This window comes from Callospermophilus lateralis, chromosome 18, assembly GCF_048772815.1.
Source record: "Callospermophilus lateralis isolate mCalLat2 chromosome 18, mCalLat2.hap1, whole genome shotgun sequence".
Classification (NCBI taxonomy): Eukaryota; Metazoa; Chordata; class Mammalia; order Rodentia; family Sciuridae; genus Callospermophilus; species Callospermophilus lateralis.
Window position 1 is genome coordinate 1,063,665 of NC_135322.1, and position 20,529 is coordinate 1,084,193.

At 49.1% G+C, this 20,529-nt stretch overlaps 1 protein-coding gene across 1 annotated transcript; it reads left to right on the forward strand.

Annotated features, from left to right (window-relative positions):
• The first annotated feature begins 9,848 nt into the window (after positions 1-9,848).
• Duxa (double homeobox A) lies at positions 9,849-15,606 on the forward strand. Its single transcript, XM_076839212.2, has 6 exons — positions 9,849-9,873; positions 12,870-13,024; positions 13,756-13,870; positions 14,143-14,288; positions 14,899-15,004; positions 15,470-15,606. The coding sequence occupies exons 1-6, from the start codon at positions 9,849-9,851 to the stop codon at positions 15,604-15,606; spliced, it is 684 nt and encodes a 227-aa protein (XP_076695327.2).
• Positions 15,607-20,529: the final 4,923 nt, after the last annotated feature.

The following is a 20,529-nucleotide window of genomic DNA, read 5'->3' on the forward strand; positions in this document are numbered from 1 at the left end:
CTGACCCGGATTACTACATGGTGTTTAAAAAAGCAGTTCCAAGGCTGCTTCCCCCCTGAGGGACTCAATGGTGTGTAGAACATCAGTTTTATGACTTCACCTGCCCTGAGTGACTCCATGGTGTATAGAAAAGCAGTTCACAGGCTGCATCTTCCTGAGTGACTCCATGGTGTATACAACAGCAGTTCTTAGGCTGCACATGCCCTGGATGACTCCATGGGGTGATGGACAGTAATTTGCAGTATGTGCCTGCCCTGAGTAACTCCGTGGTGTGTAGGACAGCAGTTCTCAGGCTACACCTTCCCTGAGTTACTCCATTGTATACAAAAGAGCAGTTCTCAGGATGTACCTGGCCTAAATGACACCACAATGATAGAATAGCCGTTTCAGACAGCCCATGACCTGAGTGACTTCATGGTCAGTGGTACAGCAGTTCTCAGGATGCACCTGCATTGAGTGACTCCCATGATGTACAGAACAGTGGTTCTCAGGATGCACCTTCCCTGAGTGACTCAGTTATTTGTATAACAGCAGTTCTCAAGTTGAGCTCACTCTGAGTGACTCCATGGTGTGCAGAACTTTAGTAATTAGGCTGCATGGGCCCTGAGTTACTCCAGAGAGTGTAAGAGATCACTTATAAGACTATACCATTTTTGAGTGTTTCCATGGTGTATAGAACAGCAGTTCTCAGTCTTAACCTTCCCTGAGTGACTCCATGGTATGTAGAACAGCATTTCTCAGGGTCTATCTAACCCTGAGTAACTCCATGGTGTGTAGAATTTTATTTCTCTTGCTATGCCCACCTCAAGTGACTCTATAGTGTACAGAGCAACAGTTCTCAGGTTGCACCTCCTCTGAGTGACTCCAAGGTATATTAAATATAATTTTTCAGGGTGTGCCTGCCCTGTGTGGCTCCATGAAATGTAAAATAGCAGTTCTCAGTTTTTGCCTGGCAAACTTTATTGTGTACCAAAGAGCAGTTCTCAGGTTGCATTTGCCCTGAATGATTCCATGATGTACAGCACAGCACTTCTCAGGCTGTGCCTCACCTGAGTGACTCCATGGTGTACAGAACAACAGTTTTCAGGACACATCTTTCCTGAGTGATTCCATGGCATGTAGAAAAGGAGTTTACAGGCTACACCTGACCAGAGTGACTCCATTGAATACAGAACCATAGTTCTCAGGTACCCCTGCCCTGAACAACTCCAGGGTGTTCAAAACATCACTTCTCAGGCTGTGTCTGCCTGATTGACTCCATGGGGTGTAGGAAAGCAGTTCTCAAAATGCATCTGCCCTGAATAACTCCATAGTTTAGATAACAGAAGTTCATAGGCTGTGCCTGCCTGAGTGATTCCATGGTATACAGAATATCCATTCTTAGGTTGCACCTGCACTAAGTGACTCCATGTGTGTAGAACAGCAGTGTTCAGGCAACACCTAACCCTGAGTGACTCTTGTTTTGTAGAATATCAATTCTCAGGCTTCTTACATCCCCAAACACTCCATGTTGTGCAGAACAGAGGTTCTGAGGCTGTGACTGCCCTGAGTGATTACATGGTGTGTCAGACATCAGTTCTCATGCTACATCTGTCCTGAGTAACTCCATGGTAGAACAGCAGTTCTTGGGCCATGCCTGCCCTGAGTGACTTCATGCTGTATTAAGCAGTATATCTCAGGCTGTTTGTGCCCTACTGTTTGTGAGTGACTCCATAGAATGTAGATAATCATCTCTCAGGCCATGGTACCCTGAGTGACTCCAAGTATGTAGAATAGCAGCTCTCAATCTGTACCTGCCCTGAGTTACTCTATGGTGTGTAGAACAGCAGATCTACAATTGCACATGACCCAAGTGACTAAATTTTGTGTAGAACAGCAGTTTTCACTCTGATTCTGCCTGGGTGACTCCATGGTGTTCAAAACATCTGTTCTCATGTAACACCTTCCCAAAGTGTCACCATATTTTCTAGAATAGCAGCTCTCAGGCTGCACCTGCATTGAGTGACTCCATGATATATAGAACAGCAGCTCTGAGATTGCATCTCCCCTGAGTGACTCCAGGGTGTACAGAACATCACTTCTCAGGGTGTGCCTGACCTGAGTGACTATCATGGTGTGGAGGACAGCAGTTCTCAGACTGTGCCTGACTGAATTGGTTCCATAATGTGTAGAACAGCAGTACTCAGGCTGTGATTGAACCCAAGTGACTTCCTGGTGTGTAGAACAGCAGTGCTTAGCTACACCTGCCCTGAGTGGCTCCATGGTGTATAAAACAATAGCTATCAGGCTGCACCTTTCCTGAGTGACTCCAGGGTGTACAAAATAGCAGGTCTCAGGCTGCCTCTGTCTGAGTGACTCCATGGTGTACAGAACAGTTGTTCTCAGGGTTCACCTGTGCTGAGTGACTCCATGGCATGTAGAACAGAAGTTCTTTGAACACCTTAAATGACTCCATGGTGTACAAAACCACACTTCTCAGGCTGCATCTTCCCTGAGTGAGTCCATGGTGTGTAGAACAGCAGTGCTCAGGTAGTACCTAACCCTTAGTGACTTCATGGTTGTGTAAGCTTCACACACCCTGAATAACTCCATCATGTATAGAGCAGAGGTTCTCATGCTGCACCTGCCCTAGGTGACTCCATGGTGTGTAGGACAACAGTTCTCAGGCTACACCAGCTCTGAGTTACTCAATAGTGAAGAGAGCAGCAGTTCTCAGGATATGCCTGCCCTAAGTGACATCACATGTGTAGAACAGCAGTTCTCAGACAACCTGTGACCTGAGTGACTCCATGGTCAATAGTGTAGCAGTTATCAGGCTTAACCTGTCCCAAGTGACTCCATGGTGTGTAGAATAGCAGTTCTCAGACTGGACCTGCCCTGAATGACTCCAAGGTTTACAGAACAACACTTCTCAGGCTGTGCCTGCCCTGAGTGACTTCATGGTATACAGAACAGAGGTTCTCATACTGCCTTGTTCTGAGTGTCTCCATGATGTATAGGACAGTAGTCTCATGCTATGCCTGCCTGAGTGACTCCATGGTGTACATAACAGCAGCTCTCAGGATGCACCTGCCCTGAATGACTTTGTGGTGTACAGAAAAGCAGCTGTCTGATGCGCCAGGCCTGAGTGACACCATGGTGTATAGGACAGCTATTTTCAGGTTTTACCTGTGCTGAGTGACTCCATAGTGTACAGAACAGCAGTTCTGAGGCTGCACTGGCCCTGAGTGACTCAATTGTGTGTATAAAAGCACTTCTCAGGCTAACCTCACACTGAGTGACTCCATGGTGTATAAAACTCTAGTAATTAGGCTACATGGGTCCTGAGTTTCTCCTTGGGTGTAGGAGAACACTAATAAGGCTACATTATCTTTTAGTGACTCCATGGTGTATAGAACGCCAGTTCTTGGGCTGCATCAGGCTGACTTCATAGTGAAGTACAGCAGCTCTCAGGCTGTGCCTGCCATGAGAGATCCATGGTATGTAGAACAGCAGCTCTAAGGTTGCATCTCCCCTGAGTAACTTCAGGGTTTACAGAACAACAGTTCTTAGTCTGCTCCTAACCTGAGTGACTCCATGGTGTGTAAAACATCCAATCTCAGACTGTGCCTTCCCTGAGTGAGTCAATGGTACATAGATGCACTTCTCAGGCTGCGCTTGCCTCAGTGACTCCATCATGTACAGAGCAGGAGTACTGAGGATGTACCTGTCCCGAGTGACCCCATGTTGTTCAGAATAGCAGTGCTCAGCCTATAACTAACCCTGAGCTACTCTATGGTGAGTAGCAATGGAGGTGGCTGGCTGTGTTTACACTGAGTGACTCCATGGTGTAGAGAACAGCAGTTATCAGCCTGTACTTGCACTGAGTGACCCCATGATGTACAGAACAGTAATTCTGAGGCTGTACTGGCCCCGAGTGACTCAATTTTGTATATAAAAGCAGTTCTCAGGCTGACCTCACACTGAGTGACTCCATGGTATACAGAACTCTAGTAATTAGTCTACATGGGCCCTGAGTTACTTCATGGGTGTATCAGGCTACGCCATTTTTTAGTGACTCCATGGTGTATAAAACAGCAGTTCTCAGGCTGCATCAGCTGTCTCCATAGTGTGTAGAACAACACCTCTCAGGTTTTGCCTGCCATGAGTGATTTATAGTGTGTAGAACAGCACATCTAAGACTGCACCTCCCCTGAGTGACTCCATGGTGGACAGAACAGTAGTCTCAGGCTTTTTCTGCCTTGAATGTCTCCATGGTGTGTAGAACACCATTTCTCAGGCTCTACCTAGTCCTGAATAACTCTATGGTGTTTGGAACAGCAGTTCTCTTGGTGTGTCCACCCTGAGTGACACTATGATTTTCAGAGCAGCAGTTCTCAGGCTGCCCCTGCCCCGAGTAACTCCATTTTGTGTAGAACAGAAAAGGTCAGGATGTACCTAACCCTGAGTGACTCCATGGTGTGTAGAACAGCAGTTGTCTGGTTGTGCCTGCCCTCAGTTACTATATGGTGTACAGAACAGCATTTCTCTGGATGCCCCTGTAATGAGTGACTCCATGGTGTGTATGACAACAGTCTGGCTCCACCTGTTCTAAGGGACTGTTCTGCTCCACCTGTTCATGGTGCACAGAACAGCAGTTCTCAAGCTGAACCTTCCCAGAGTGACTCCATGTTTTCTAGAACAGCAGCTCTCAGGCTGCACCTGCCCCAGTGACTCCATATTGTAGAGAACACCAGTTCTCAGACTGTGCCAGCCTTGAGTGACTCTATGGTGTGTAGAACAGCAGCTTTCAGGCTGCAACTCCCCTGAATGACACCAGGTGTACATGGTAACATAGAATCTGCCCTTAATGACTTCATGGTGTGTAGAACAGCATTTTTCCGTCTGTGTACTCCCCTCCCTGAGTGACTTCAAGGTGTGTAGAAAAGTAGTTCTCAGGTTGTATCTGCCCCAAGTGACTCTGTGATGTGTAGAATAGCAGTCCTCAGGCTTTATCTGCCCCTATTGACTCCATGTTGTATAGAATAGCCATTTTCAGGCTGCATCTGCTCTGAGTGACTTCATGCTGTACTGAACAGTAGCTCTCTGGCTGTCTTTCCCTGAGTATCTCCATAGAGTGTATAATATCAGTTCTTAGGCCATCGTGCCCTGAGTGACTCCAAATGTGTAGATCATTAGCTCTCAGGCTGTGCCTGCCCTGATTGATGCTAGGGTGTACAGACAACAGTTCTCAGGCTGCTTCTATTCTGAGCAGCTCCATGGTGTGTAGGACAGAAATTGTAGACTCAGCCAGCCCTGAATGACTCCATGATGTGCAGAACAGATCTCAGGCTGTGCATGCATAGAATGACTCCATGATATGTAGAACAGCAGTTCTCTGGCTGCTCCTTCCCTGAGTGACTCCATTTTGTACTGAACAACAGTTCTCAGGTTGTGCCTGCCTGAATAAGTCCATGGTATACAGAACAGCACCTCTCAAGTTGCCCCTGCCCTGAGTGACTCCTTTGTGTGTAAAACAGCAGTGCTCAAGCTGTACCTCCCCTGAGTTCCTCCAAGGTGTACAGAACAGCCGTTCTCAGGATGTGCTCTCCCTCAGTGACTCCATGGTGTACAAAACAGTGGTTCTTAGGCTGCTTCTGCCCTGAGTGGCTTCATGATGTTTAGGACAGCAGTCTCGGGCTACACATGCCCTGTTTGGCTCCATAGTGCACAGAATAGTATTTCTCAAGCTACACCTACCCTAAGTGACTCTATGGTATATAGAACAGCAGTTCTCAGGCTCCATCTCCCCTGAGTGACTTCAGGGTGTACAGAACAGCAGGTGTCAGGCTGTGCCTGCCCTGAGTGACTTCATGATGTGTAGAACAACATTTCTCAGGCTCTACCTAATCCTGAGCAACTCTATGGTGTGTAGAACAGCAGTTCTTTGGCTGTGCCCACACTGAGTGACTCTATGGTGTACAGAGCTGTCAGGGTTCTGTGTTTGGTACTGGGTGTCTGATAGCTTCATGATTGTGGCATGCTTGGTGGCTAAGGACATTACTGTACAAAGGAATAGAATGTCTGGCTGTTGGGAAGTTTCAGTGCAAAGGGACAGAATGCCTGGCTACTAGGAAATGCCTGGCTGCTGAAGAAATGCCTTGCATAAGGAGGCTCTGTGCTAGAGTCTTATCAGCTTTGATCTTGATCTCAGGCATAGAGCTCCTGGGAATAAAGAAACTTGCTTATTAGATAACTACAATGTTTCACTGAGCTCTGGTGCTCATGAACCTACCCACTAACAGTAACTTTAAACAATGGACTTTCTTGAGAGCTACACAAATCTCCTAACATTGCATATTTTAACTATAGAATGAAAATATGGAAAAATCAACCTTACTGATACAATAAACAACCATGTGGTGATGACACTAACTACCTAATAGAACCTAAAGGTATAAATAAACATGGCCGCTTGGATGAGCAGCCATTTTTCCTACCTCTGCATCTTGTCTCTGGGTCTCTTCTTATTTTCCTTATACATAGCAGCAGTTCTCCAGATGCTTCTGCTCTGAGTGACTCCATGGTGTGTAGGACAGAAATCTCAGGCTCAGCCAGCCCTGAATGACTCCATGGTGTCAAGAGGAGACGTCAGACTATGCCTGCCCTGAGTGCCTCCATTCCATAGAGAACAGCAGTTCTCAGGCTGTGCCTGCCTGAATAGCTCCTTAGTGTACAGAGCAACACACCTCAGGCTGTCTCTGCCCTGAGAGGCTCCATTGGTGAAGAACAACAGTGCTCAAACTGTACCTAAACCTGAGTGCCTCCATGGTGTACAGAACAGCAGTTCTCTGGCTGTGCTCTCCCTCAGTGTCTCCATGGTGTACAGAACATTGGTTCTCAGGCTCCTCCTGCCCTGAGAGGCTCCATGATGTTTAGGACAGAAGTCTTAAGCTGTGCATCCCTTGAGTGACTACATAGTGCACAGAATAGCAGTTCTCTGGCTGTGCCTGCCCTGAGTGACTCCATGGTATGTACAACAGCAGTTGAAGGCTCCTCCCTTCCTCAGTGACTCAGTGGTGTATAGAACAGCAGTTCTTAGGCTTCACCTTCCCTGAGTGAGTCCATGGTGTACAGGACAGTAGTTCTAAGCCTGTGCCTACCCTGTTTGACTCTCTGGTGTGTAGAAAAGCAGGCTATGTGTGAACTGACTCCATGGTGTACAGAAATGGAGCTCTTGGGGTGTGCCTGCACTGTGACTCCATGGTGTGTAGAACACCACTTCTCTGGCTGCTTTCTCCCTGAGAGTGTTAATGGTGTATAGAGAAGCTGTTCTCAGGCTTCACCCACCCTGAGTGACTCCATGGTGTACATAACAGAAGTTCTCAGTTTATTGCAATTCTTGGAATCTCCATAATGAGCAGAACATATTTTCCCGGCTGCTCCTGACCAGAGTAACTCCGTGGTATAGAATAACACTTCTCAGGCTGCACTGTGACTGACTCCAAGGTATGTAGAAAAGCCATTCTCAGGCTGTACCTAACGCTGTGTGACTCCAAGGTGTGTAGAATAGCACTTCTGTGGCTGTGTCTGCCTTCAGTGACTATGTGGTGTAGAGAGCAGCAGTTCCTTGGCCACGCCAGCCCTGAGTGACTTCATGCTCTATTGAACATAGCTCTCAGGCCTTCCCTGCCCTGAGTGGCTCCATGTTGTACAGAACTGCTGTTCTCAGGCTGTACCTGCCCTGGGTGACTCCATGGTGTGTAGAACATCAGTTCTCAGGCTTCTCCCGGCTCTGAGTGATTTCATCTTATGAATCCGTAGTTTACTATGAGCTACTCCTTTTGAGTTTAAGTATTCATATGTGTAGACAGATTTTCTTAGTACTAGTCAGCAACAACAATCTGTCTGGCATGGGCACAAACTGATAAAGACATTGATTGTGTTAACGATCGTGACCACTCATGGGCTTATCAAATTAACCAGAAGGACATGGGTGCATGGGCGTATGAAACTCACGTCAGTGGAGTCAAGCCCATGATCTCCGTCTGTTGGCGTGACTGGGTATTGAACCCAGGGGTGCTTACCCACCTTTCAGCACTTTTTATTTTTTATATGAAACGGGATCTCACTAAGTCGCTTTGGAGCCTCACTAAATCGCTGAGGCTGACCTCCATCTTGTGACCCTTCTGCCTCAGGCTCCAGAGCTGCTAGGATGACAGGCGTGGGCCACCACACCCAACCCCAGGAGTTCACTGAGCACGTCGGACTACCAAATAATGCAGCCCTCTCACTCAAGATCCTTAAGGGAAAGAGCACACTGAGACTGGATAGGAGGTACCTGGACATCATCATGAGCCTCGCTCAGGAAAACCCCCACAGTGACAGTCTTCTGAATCTCTGTCCTCGGACTTAGCACAGTGGAGTTCCTCCTGCCCATGAAAACTGCACGGGTTCCACTCTGAGAGGACACTGTGAAGCTGCTTTTCGTGGGGACGTCGACAGCTGTGCTCCCTGAACAGTACTTGGGTGGTTCCTGGTGTTGTGGGACCAACTCCAGGGACTCTGCTTTCATGTCTGCTCTTGGCCTTTGCTCCAGGTCAGCTTCCCGAAGCCCCATGGCTGCCTCGGCCCTCCCTTAGCCTTTGTGTGACCCACCTATCATTGTGCAAAGTGAGTGCGTGACTCAAGTGCTGTGGATGTCAGTGATTACGATGGGAACAGAAGAGCCTGTGATGACCTGGCAGGACCACCAGGTCAGCGACTGCCCTGATACAGTGGTGTGGCCTGAGGATCTGTAGTTAATCGGTAACTTCTGACACTGTGGAAAGAAACACATGCTTCATCTAGGGTGACAACATAGCAGGCTCACAAGAAGAGCACAATCATGAGACCAACTGATAAACGGAGTCAGGTGTGGTGGTGCACGAGCGTGATCCCAGCAGCTCAGGAAGCTTAGGTGGGAGGATGGCAAGTTCGAGACCAGCCTCAGCAACTTGGCAAGACTCAAAATAAAAAATAGAAAGGGCTGGGATGTGGCTCAGTGGTAAAGCACCCCTGGGTTCAATCCCTGTATCAAACACTGTTATCTGACCACCTGCAGTGGCTCTGCATTTGTGTCTGCCTTGCCCTGGGACGCCCTTGTCCCCATTAGCCTTTCTGTAACCTGTGCAGCTCCTGTGTGATGGGTGACCTGCCTGAGTGTTGTGGACATCAGTGATCATGTTTGGAATGGAACACGAGAACATGAGACAGCCACAGTCCTGGCCGAGGAGCTGGTGTCCTGTTCAGTGGGCATTAGGGACTTCAGAGGGGGAATGGGTGTCACATTCATGAGCCAGGATGGCCCTAAGAAAGCAACACACAATGCATGACTGGGCCAAGTTTGTCTTCCCGCAGTTCTGAAGCCTGGAAGTCCAAGATCAGACCTCGGCACTCGGCCTTTCCCTGGGGTTCCATCCCTCTGGGGCTTGCCAGTGGCCCTCTGGGTCTCAAGAACATCATCCCTGCACAGACACCTTTAAGGGAAGAGGAGAGCACTTCCAACAACTAAAAGGAACGTCCTGTGTGTAAGGGACATCTCACATGGGTCAGCGTGATAAGCTACTGTATGCTAGAATGTTCTTGGGGTGGTTTGGGTGTAGGGATTCCTGTGAATTTGTATAAGATTAAATCCCTCTTGATTGGACAGGAATCCTATCTAGACCTTAGATTAAGAGAGAAATGATGAGATTACTAGAGGAGGAACTTGAGAATCATCCAGGGATTAACTTAGGGTGGAGCCATCTGGGATGATCATATAAAGCCCAGCCTCAGCCCAGCGACTCATCTCTTGGATGGACTCTTGGTCATTGAGGCTCTCTTCCAACATGGCACAAGACAGCTCTTCAAACAGTAAGTCCACAGCCCACCTGACAGGCTATCTGGTTTGGGGAGGAAATTGGGCCTGTTACAAGTTGTGGAAATTCTGTTGGTTAAGTGTTTGAATATCCATCCTGAGGAAAGAAGAAAAAAGGCTTCCCTGATGTAGTGTTACGAAGATACGCCATTTGCTGAGCATGGTGGTGCACACCTGTGATCCCAGCAACTTGGGAGGCTGAGGCAAGAGGACCATGAGTTCCAAGCCAGTCTCCGCAACTTAGGGAGGCCCTCAGCCACTCAGGAGACCCTGTCTCTGAATAAATACAAAAAAGGGCTGGGGATGTGGCTCAGAGGTTAAGGCCCCTGGGTTCAATCCCTGATATTAAAAAAAACATTCCATTTTCTGTGCATTTGAGCATTGGGGTTTTAGGAAGGGGCAAATATTCAAGAGTCCAACAGGACAAAATTGCTTCAGGAAGGAGGAAAGGAAAAGCAAAGGGAGACAGACTCAGTAAAGGAGGGATCTGTGGGGGGCGTCTCCGAGCTGGGCTCCAAGTGTCGGTTCAGAGAGGCTTCCAGAGCTCTTCTCCTGAACTTTGGTGTGTCCATCTGATGGCCTACTGGTCTCACAGACGTCTCAGACCACGGTGTGCCCAGCCGAGCGCCCCATGTTCTCACTCAACCCAGGCTTCAGCCTGCCCTAGCTGGTGTGATGCGATTGCACTGTTGGTGGATGGCCACAGCCTTCGGCGACTGCCTGTGTCACAGAGTGAAAGTGCCTGTCCCTACCACTGTCCATCTAATTTGGCTCCCTGGAGGGTCTGTGACCTCATATCCTGTCCCTGTGTCCTTCTTCAGACTTTCTCTGGGTCTTTACGTTGGCTGTGTCCCTTCTGGAAATGGGTGACTCCCAGATGTCACCACCGCTGTCCATCATCAGATCTTTCCACATGTCATTTTCTCAGTGATCCTATTCCTTTTTTGGTGTGTGGGGTGGGGACTGGGTGTTGAGCCCTGATGGTATTTGAGACAAAAGTCCCACCAAGTTGCTTCGGGTCTTGCTAAGTTGCCCAAGCTGGCCTCAAACTTGCCATCTTCTTGCCTCAGCCTCCAGAATCGCTGGGATCCCGGGCGTGCACCACCTCACCAGCTGAATGCAGTGTATTTTAGATGGATCTGTCTTGCTAATCCAATTTTCCCCCATGAGTTTGGTCTAATGCATAAAATTCCATCATGCACCACGCTTTGTTTATATTCCCTTGGTGATGGTCAACTTAAATTTTGCCAACTGTTTGCTATTACAACATTCTCCTAAATGTATCATGGAGAGCCAGCCACAATGGCGCTCACCTGTAATCCCATCGGCTGGGGAGGCTGAGGCAGGAGGATCACGAGTTCCAAGCCAGCCTCAGCAACTTAGCAAGATTCTGTCTCCAAAAATAAAAAGGGCTGGGGGAGTGGCTCAGTGGCCAAGTGCTCATGGTTCAATCCCCAGCACCAAAAATAAATGAATAAATAAATGGGTGGGTGCAGTCAAGACCCCCCAAGATGCAAATGATGCAAATGAGGCACAAGATGGGTGTGACCTGTGAGGGGTCTTTGTTTTTCTGGGAGGGGTCTCTGCCGCCCTCTAGGGCTGCCCAGCTGGTGTTCCAGGCTGGTCTTGAACTCTGGGCTGGAGAAAGCCTCCCTCGGCCTCCTGAGTGCACAGGGCCACAGGGGGCCCCGCCCGCCCCTCCCCCCTGCAGGACCCCTCACAGAGGGCGAGGAACCTGTGGTGTCAGACCCGTCATTTTCCCTGAGCGTCACTCAGCCTCGGTTCACAGGGCGATACCAGGCGCCACACATTGTCGCGGGGACTCTGAGCCCAGAGGGGCCAGGTGCCTGGTTTCATGCTGATTCTGTCTGGTGTTCCCCTTGCCCGGGACTCCAGGCCCAGGCTGTCCACTAGGATTTCCCGGGCCAGGCAGAGGGCCGCCCTGCGGGAGGAGGGAATGCAGACAGGACGGAGGCATCTCAGCTCTGAATCAGGCCAAGGAAGAGAGGAAGGAGGCTGAAGTGAGAGCGCCGCTGGGACGCGGTGGCCTTAGGAGGGAGGGGGCAGTGCACGGATGTGGAGCAGCGGGCCAGCTGGGCTGGGGGCACAGTGTGGAGCCCTGTGGAACAGCAGGCCTGGCAAGGGCTAAGCCGGGCAGGGCATCACCACGGCTCCCCGCAGGGGCCTGGGCCCACGTCAGGATGGGCCTCCCTCTGTGAGGCGCAGTGGGCAGCGGGTGGTGGGTCAAATAAAAATGCTGTCAGGCGTGCCCCCAAACCTCCAGTAGCCCAGCAAGGCTTCGCCTCAGTTCACTGCGTCCCATTGGGTTACAAACAGTATGCTCCAAAGACTCTCCAGATTTGGCTACTTCAAGGAGATACCCTGTATCTAAAATCACTTGATGTGGTGTTTTTCCTTTTGGAGATTCTGGGCAAAGTATGGAATCCTTTTAGTCCTTCATTTGGGGAGCTGGGGGCTCGATCCAGGGCCTTGCACCTGCTAGGCCAGTACCTCACCACTAAGCTGCATCCCCAACCCCTGGAACTCCTTTTGTGATTAATTTTGTGCACATAACATTTTTTTGGAATATTTTGGAAATTGATCTCGTTTGCCTGCGATGGTGAGTGATAGGGACAGACCCAGGGGTCTTGACCAGAAAACCTGGAATGGCTTAATGGCCCCTGCCGCAGGCTTTGCTTCTGGGTTCAGTTCTTCATCCCCAGATGGACCCGTCGCACACCCTCTTAACCCATTGCTTATGATCTACACGAAAATAGCGCAACCGGTTTCTATGGGGCTTGAAAACGGGCCCTGCGTGTCCGCTTGCAGCATTTGGGTCAGTTGGAGAAGCTGGAAGATCAGCTGTGTCGACACACAGCCCCCTTCCCTGCGGGGCTCTGGGTTCCCCATGGGGAGAGAAAATGAGAGGCAGGACCGCGTCTCCAGGTGAGCTTACCCACTTGATGGTGCCTATTTCCTGATCTTTCCACAGGGCTCATGCCAGGGAGCTGTAGGCGTGATCGCACTAAGTTCACCAAAGAGCAGCTGAAAATCCTCATCGACACCTTTAACCAGATGCCATACCCAAATCGTGCTACCAAACAAAGACTTGCCGTGGAAGTCAATACTGACGAGTCGAGAATCCAGGTGAGTTACAAATCCTCTCTTTCTTTCTTTCTTTCTTTCTTTCTTTCTTTCTTTCTTTCTTTCTTTCTTTCTTTCTTCTTTCTTTCTTTCTTTCTAGTACTGGATTGAACCCAAGGGAGCTCTGCTACTGAGCTGCATCCTCAGCCCTTTCTAGTTTGATCAGGGTTCTTGCTAAGTAACCCAGGCAGGCCTCAAACTTACCATCCTCCAGCCTCAGCCTCCTGAGTCACTGAAGTTACAAATTCTGTATCTCCAAAACTGGAATTGGAAAGGAAGAAAGGAAAATCACTGTGATGGCACAGGTTCCCAGCAGTGTGCTGAGGGCTCTGTGTAAGCCCCGAGAGCTGTTGCCTTGGTCTGGCATGGTAGTGTACCACCACAGTTCCCGCAACTCAGAAGGCTGAGGCAGGAGGGTCACAAGTTCAAGGTCTCGGCAACTTAGAAAGACCCTGTCTCAAAATAAAAGATAAAAAGGGCTGGGGATGTGATTCAATAGTACAGCATCCCTGGGTTCCATCCATAATATCACCAAAAAGAAAAAAGGAAGGAAGAAATGAAAAAAGACAAAGCAAAGCAAAAATAGACACCCTTTTCTCTCCTAAGATGGCATAAAGTGCATCATCTGATCCAGATGGCGACGTCCAGCTTGGTTGTGGGGTCACAGCCCACCGTGGAGCTGCCAACGTGGACCTTCTGCTGTTCTTCAGGGTCTTGCTTTCTTTTCTCCATAGGTTTGGTTTCAGAATCGCAGAGCCAGACACAGATTCCAGGAAAGACCAGAACTTAAGGAGGCTTTGGAATCAAGCCAAGGCCCTGGGCGAGATCAACTTCCAGAACGGATTCGAAGTAAGCAGCCTGTGCAGATCCGTCTCCACAGGGGAGCCAGCTGCTGCCAGGAGCAGGGACACAGCAGGCCTGCACTGTGGGCAGGCCTGCACTGTGGGCCGTGGACACTCCTGCAGGCCAGCTGCCGGGGAGGCTGACCCTGTCTCACACACACACACAAACAAGCAGGAGGGATGCAGCTGGGTGGTAGCCAGGGTCCGGCAAGCCCTGGAGGTTCTGCCCTGCCCCTGGGTCACCGTGGCCCCCTGCTCATCTTCTCCCACCCACCCTAGGTGAGGAGGCCCCACGGTGCCGCACCACCTACAGCCCCTCTCAGCTGCACACCCTCACCAGGGCCTTCAGGAACAACCCCTACCCCGGGATCCATTGCAGGGAACAGCTTGCGAAGGAAGTTGGAGTTCCTGAGTCGAGAGTCCAGGTGAGTGGTGAGGCCTGCGGCTGCTCCGGGTCCCAGAGGGGAGACGTGCAGGAGGACAGCCCTGCCAGCCTGGCCACTCCACTCCCCTGCAAGGCCCCCAGGGCCAACTGCCTGGTTCTGCCCCCACCCCCTGCCCTCGGGGCTGGTCCCTCAGCCCCTGCTGGTGGTTCTTCTTTTTACCCAGCCCCATCCCAGACCTTTTCTAGATTTTATTTCTGGAGGTAGTCTTGATAAGGATCAAACTTGTGGTCCTCCTGCCTCGGCTTCCAGAGCAGCCGGGACTGCGGTGTGCACCACGTGCCTTGCCTAGGACACGCACCGCGAGGGGAGGCGGCGGCCCTGGAGCGAGGGACTGCACCTATCATGAGGGCCCTGGGGGCTTCCAGGACAAGAGCCTGTCACCAGATTGGGACAGGACTGGATGCCAGGTTCAGAATTGGAGTTTCATTTTCAGGCTTAAGAAACTTTCACAACGTTACAGGAATGGGCAATGGTGATCTGTGATTAGCCTGCAAGGAATCACCTGTCCCTCTGGTTTGCCTTAAGAAGCAACTGCAAATTTATATGACGTCCACTGTTTCAATCAAGATCCTTTGATTTACTCACTTAGATTTGGTTTCAAAATAGAAGATCTAGATTACGTGTGCAGAAAAAAGAAGAACCTGATGCAACCTTCGAACACGGCCAGGGACAAGATCTCTCCCACGGGGTTCAAGGTAGGTGGCTTGTGGGTCCAGCACAGCCCAAGGCAGGAGCCCCCTGTGAGTCCATGCCTCCTGAGGGTGGGGCCAGCCACTCCCCCCGGGAGGCGGAGGACACCCCCACCCCAGCTTCTCAGGGCCCAGAATCAGGAGGTTGACACAGACCCTAGTTCTTTCCACTTCTGGGGAGCTTCCAAGGAATTCCACTGCCCACTTTTACAATGAGCCTAGAAACCCCATTTGTTAATGAATTTTGGCCTGGGTGTGGCAGTGCACGCCTGTTACCCCAGCAACTTGAAGACTGAGGCCGGAGGATTGCAAGTACTTGACTAGCCTCAGGAGCTTGGCGAGAGGCCGGCTGCGAGGTGGCTTGCTAAGGCGGTAATAGGCTCCATGTTGGATTTGGAAGGAGCAAGGCTGACCTTCACGTCTGATTGTGAACTGGCCCCCTGTTTTTACTCCCCTGTCTCTCCTCCTGAGGTCTGGGAGGCACCTCTGAACATGGCACACCGGGAGCCCAGCCTTGCAGGAACCTTCCAGATCTCAGCCACAACGGCCATGTGGACGCTGAGCAGCTTCCTTCACCCACTGAAGAGCGCTGTGCTGGTCCCGCGTGACAGGCACTGCTGGTGTGCCTCGTCCTCCACCCTCTCAACCTTCGATAACAGTCTCTGGAGATGTAAAAGGTGTTTCAGCGAAGACAGGAGCAAGGACAAGGCCCGAGAGCCAGGAAGGCAGGAAGCCTGCCGGGAAGATCCTGGGGGGTCTTGCTCAGGCCAGAGCAGAGCTCAACTCTGACCTCGGGTGGCCCAGGGTCCTGCCACCTGCATCCATGGCCACTGAGGGTGGGGGGGCAGGCACCAGGGAGGGGCCTGGGGACGCATTTGCAGTACCTGAAGCACTGTGGGCAGCCCTGGAACACTTCCCACAGAAGTCCAACGCCACCGGCTACGGGCAGCTGGAGCCAGATCTCGGTGGACACAGGCAGACCCAGCTGCGTGGCATCGCCAACGTGGCTCCGGGCTCTTCAGTCCTCCTGGGAGTGTCCCCTGCTGCTGGGACTTCCAGCCAAAAATAAACAGTCGTGGTCATGTCTCCGTCCTCCCAGTAACGACCCGAGGCAAAATCATCAACTCATGTTAAAACCATGAAATGAAAATTTGAAGAATGAAATATGTACACCATTGGGAAGAAGTTCCTTGCTCACCATTTTTTTTAGTTAAAAATATAAAAATTGAACATGGTTATGGAGGAGCGTGTGATTTCAATACGTATACATTGTGCCATGTTCCAATCAGGGCAACGTCTCTCTGCTTAAACTTTATTGTATTTGTGCTGAAATGTGCACTATCTTTCCTAGTTTTTAAAATATACAGAGCATTCTATTTCATTATCAATTATCACCTGTAATTGTCCTACTGTGTCATTGAACACCAGAACTCGCCTCCTAACTGGCTCAGCATACACTGGCCAGCCTACCCACCCACTCCCTTCTCTCCCCAGCCTCAGCTGTCCACCATTCTACTCTCAACGTGTGTGTGTGTGTGTGTGTGTGTGTTTTACAGGAACTGAACCCAGGGGTGCTTAGCCACTGAGTCACATCACCACTCATTTCTATTTTTTAAAATTGTCTCACTAAGTTGCAGAGGCTGACCTTGAATTGTGATCCTCCTGCCTCAGCCTCCCAAGTAGCTGGGTTTACAGGCGTGTGCATCATACCCAGCTCTACTCTCAACTTTTATGAGGTCAACTTTTTGAGGTCCACATGAGTGTGGTCATGAGTAGTTTTTCAGAGCCTACTTTCTTTCACTTATATAATGACCTCAAGTCCCATCCACGCTGTTTCAAATGGCAGGATTCCCTCCTTTTTTGGCTGAAATAGCATCCCACTGTATGATCCACCACATTTTCTCCATTTCCCCATCAACTGGTGGGCGTGAGGCTGGTTTGGTTTCCTGGCTGCTGTGCACAGTGTCGCAATGAACACAGAAGGGCAGGTGTCTCTTCAACGTACTGATTCAGCTTTATTTGCACGTACCCTTGGTAGTGGGGTGGCTGGAATACGTGGAAGCTCTATTTTTATTTTAAGGAAATGCCACCGTTTTCCATAAGGGCTGTGAGTTACATTCCTACCCACAGTGGACAGGGGCCCCTTTTCCCCACTCCCCTGTCAGCACTGGTCATCTTTTGGCCACCCTGGGCATTTTTGTGAGATTCTGTTCCCCCCAAAATAATAAAGCTTGGGATATAGATGAGTGGTAGAGTGTTTGTTGGCAAATGTGAAACCCTCAGTTCAATCCCCAGCACAGCAAAATAAATAAAAATACCTAGGAATAAATTTAATCAAAGAGGTAAAATATCTCTGTAATAGCACTATAAAACATTGAATGAAATTGTGAAGATTACAAAAAAGGAAAGATATACCACTTTCATGCATTGAAAGAATCCATACTATGAAAGTATCCATGACACCCAACGTGATCTGGATGTTCACTGCAGTCTTTCAATGACAGTCTACATAGAAAGAGAAACAACCCTGAAGCTTGTGTGGAACCACAAAAAATAAATGATGAAAGTGATTTTGTTTTGTGGGGGCATATCAGGGATTGACTTCAGGGAAACTTAACCACTGAGCCACATCCCCAACCCATTTCTGTATTTTATTTAGGGACAGGGTCTCAAAAAATGAGTTGCTTAGGGCCTTGCTAAGTTGCTGAGGCTGGCTTTGAACTTGTGATCTTCCTGCCTCAGCCTACTCAGCATTGGGATTTTAGGTGTGCACTGCTGCACATGACCTCAAACTAACCTTGAGCAAAAACATCAAAGTCATCACTCTGCTTCTATTAAAAATATGCCACAAACACGGCCTCACTGTTTTTCCCAGGCTGGTCTTGAACCTGGGCTAAAGTAACTCCGGCCTCAGCCTCCCAGGTTGCTGGGACTACAGGTGCATGGCACCACACCTGGTCCTGGGGCCTGAACCGAGGGTCTTGTGCATGCTACACCCTCACCATACCACTGAGCCACATTCCAGCTATGATGTGTGTGAGGGGAGTGCATGGGTGTGGGGGGCTTGTTGTTTACTCTTCATACTGGGTGTTGAATACAGAGGGCTTTACACTGAGACACATCCCCTGTTTATTTTATATTTTTAGTTGTAGGTCACCACAATACCTTTATTTTATTTTTATATGTACTGATGAGGATGGAACCCAGTGCATCACACATGCAAGTCGAGTGCTCTGTCCCTGAGCCATGTCCAAAACCTCCTTTCAACAGTTTTTAATATTTATTTCAAAGGAGAAACCTGCTGAAATTCTGAGATGGGACTTAACTTGGGATCCCATTTCCTCAGCCTTCACAGCACTGGGATTACAGGTGTGTGCACATATATCCAGCCTCTAATGTCATTTAGAGAACGAAAAAAGCTTGATACTGTTATGAACATTTATAATTTGGGATTAAAGAATTCTGCATTGAGAGGAAGACTCACTGAATGATGGATTCTTGTTGTCTTTGCAGTGCTAAGAATTGACAAGTGTCCATGTGTGCTGACAACACTCTCCCACGGAGCTACATAACCAGAAAAGAAAGAGGACTTTAAAATGTGAATCAATATAACATTCAGCAATAAAAGGGCAAGGTTGCCCAACTCGTGTTACACTGCTCTGGAATGAAGTATACAGTGTTCATGTCAGAATGCTCTAAGGTAAGATATAAAATGTTAATCTTAGAAGTGCTCTGGGTAAAGGTGAAAGGTGTTCACGCTAGAACTCTTCTGAGGTGAGGTGTAAGGTGTTCATGTGAGAACTGCTCTGAGGTGAGGGTAAGTTGTTCATATTGCAACAGCTTTGGGGTGAAGTGTACAGTGTTCATGTTACAACAGCTCTGGGGTGAGGTCTAAGGTGTTCATGTTACAACAGCTCTGGGGTGAGGTCTAAGGTGTTCATGTTACAACAGCTCTGGGGTGAAGTGTAAGGTGTTCATGTTAAAACTGCTCTGAGGTGAGGTGTGAGGTGTAAGGTGTTCATGTGAGAACTGCTCTGAGGTGAGGGTAAGTTGTTCATATTGCAACAGCTTTGGGGTGAAGTGTACAGTGTTCATGTTACAACAGCTCTGGGGTGAGGTCTAAGGTGTTCATGTTACAACAGCTCTGGGGGGAGGTGTAAGGTGTTCATGTTACAACAGCTCTGGGGTGAGGGTGTAAGGTGTTCATGTTACAACAGCTCTGGGGTGAGGTGTAAGGTGTTCATGTTAAAACTGCTCTGGGGTGAGGTGTAAGGTGTTCATGTTACAACAGCTCTGAGGTGAGGGTAAGGTGTTCATGTTAGAACAACTCTGAGGTGAGGTGTAAGGTGCTCATGTAAGAACTGCTCTGAGGTGAGGGTAAGGTGTTCATGTTAGAACTGCTCTAAGGTGAGGTGTAAGGTGTTCATGTTAAAACTACTCTGAGGTGAGGGTAAGGAGTTTATGTTAGAACTGCTCTGAGGTTAGGTTTAGGTGTTCATCTTAGAACTGTTCAAAGTTGAGATGTAAGGTGTTCATGTAAGAACTGTTCTGAGGTGAGTTGAAACGTGTTCATGTAAGAACTGCTCGGAGGTGAGGTGTAAGGTGTTCATATGAGAACTGCTCTGAGGTGAGGTGTAAGGTGTTCATGTAAGAACTGCTCTGAGGTGAGGGTAAGGTGTTCATGTAAAAACTCCTCTGAAGTGAGGGTAAAGTGTTCATGTAAGAACACCTCTGAGGTGAGGGTAAGGTGTTCATGTTAGAACTGCTCTGAGGTGAGGTGTAAGGTGTTCATGTTAGAACAACTCTGAGGTGAGGGTAAGGTGTTCATGTTACAACAGCTCTGAGGTGAGGGTAAGGTGTTCATGTTAGAACAACTCTGAGGTGAGGGTAAGGTGTTCATGTTAGAACTGCTCTGAGGTGAGGGTAAGGTGTTCATGTTAGAACTGCTCTGAGGTGAGGGTAAGGTGTTCATGTTAGAACTGCTCTAAGGTGAGGTGTAAGGTGTTCATGTTAGAACTACTCTGAGGTGAGGGTAAGGAGTTTATGTTAGAACTGCTCTGAGGTTAGGTTTAGGTGTTCATCTTAGAACATGTTCAAAGTTGAGATGTAAGGTGTTCATGTAAGAACTGTTCTGAGGTGAGTTGAAACGTGTTCATGTAAGAACTGCTCGGAGGTGAGGTGTAAGGTGTTCATATGAGAACTGCTCTGAGGTGAGGTGTAAGGTGTTCATGTAAGAACTGCTCTGAGGTGAGGTGTAAGGTGTTCATGTGAGAACTGCTCTGAGGTGAGGTGTAAGGTGTTCATGTTAGAACTGCTCTGAGGTGAGTGTAAGGTGTTCATGTAAGAACAGCTCTGAAGTGAGGGTAAAGTGTTCATGTAAGAACACCTCTGAGGTGAGGTGTAAGGTGTTCATGTTAGAACTGCTCTGAGGTGAGTGTAAGGTGTTCATGTAAGAACAGCTCTGAAGTCAGGTATAAGGTTTTAATGTGAGAACTGCTCTGAGGTTAGGTTTAGGTGTTCATGTTAGAACT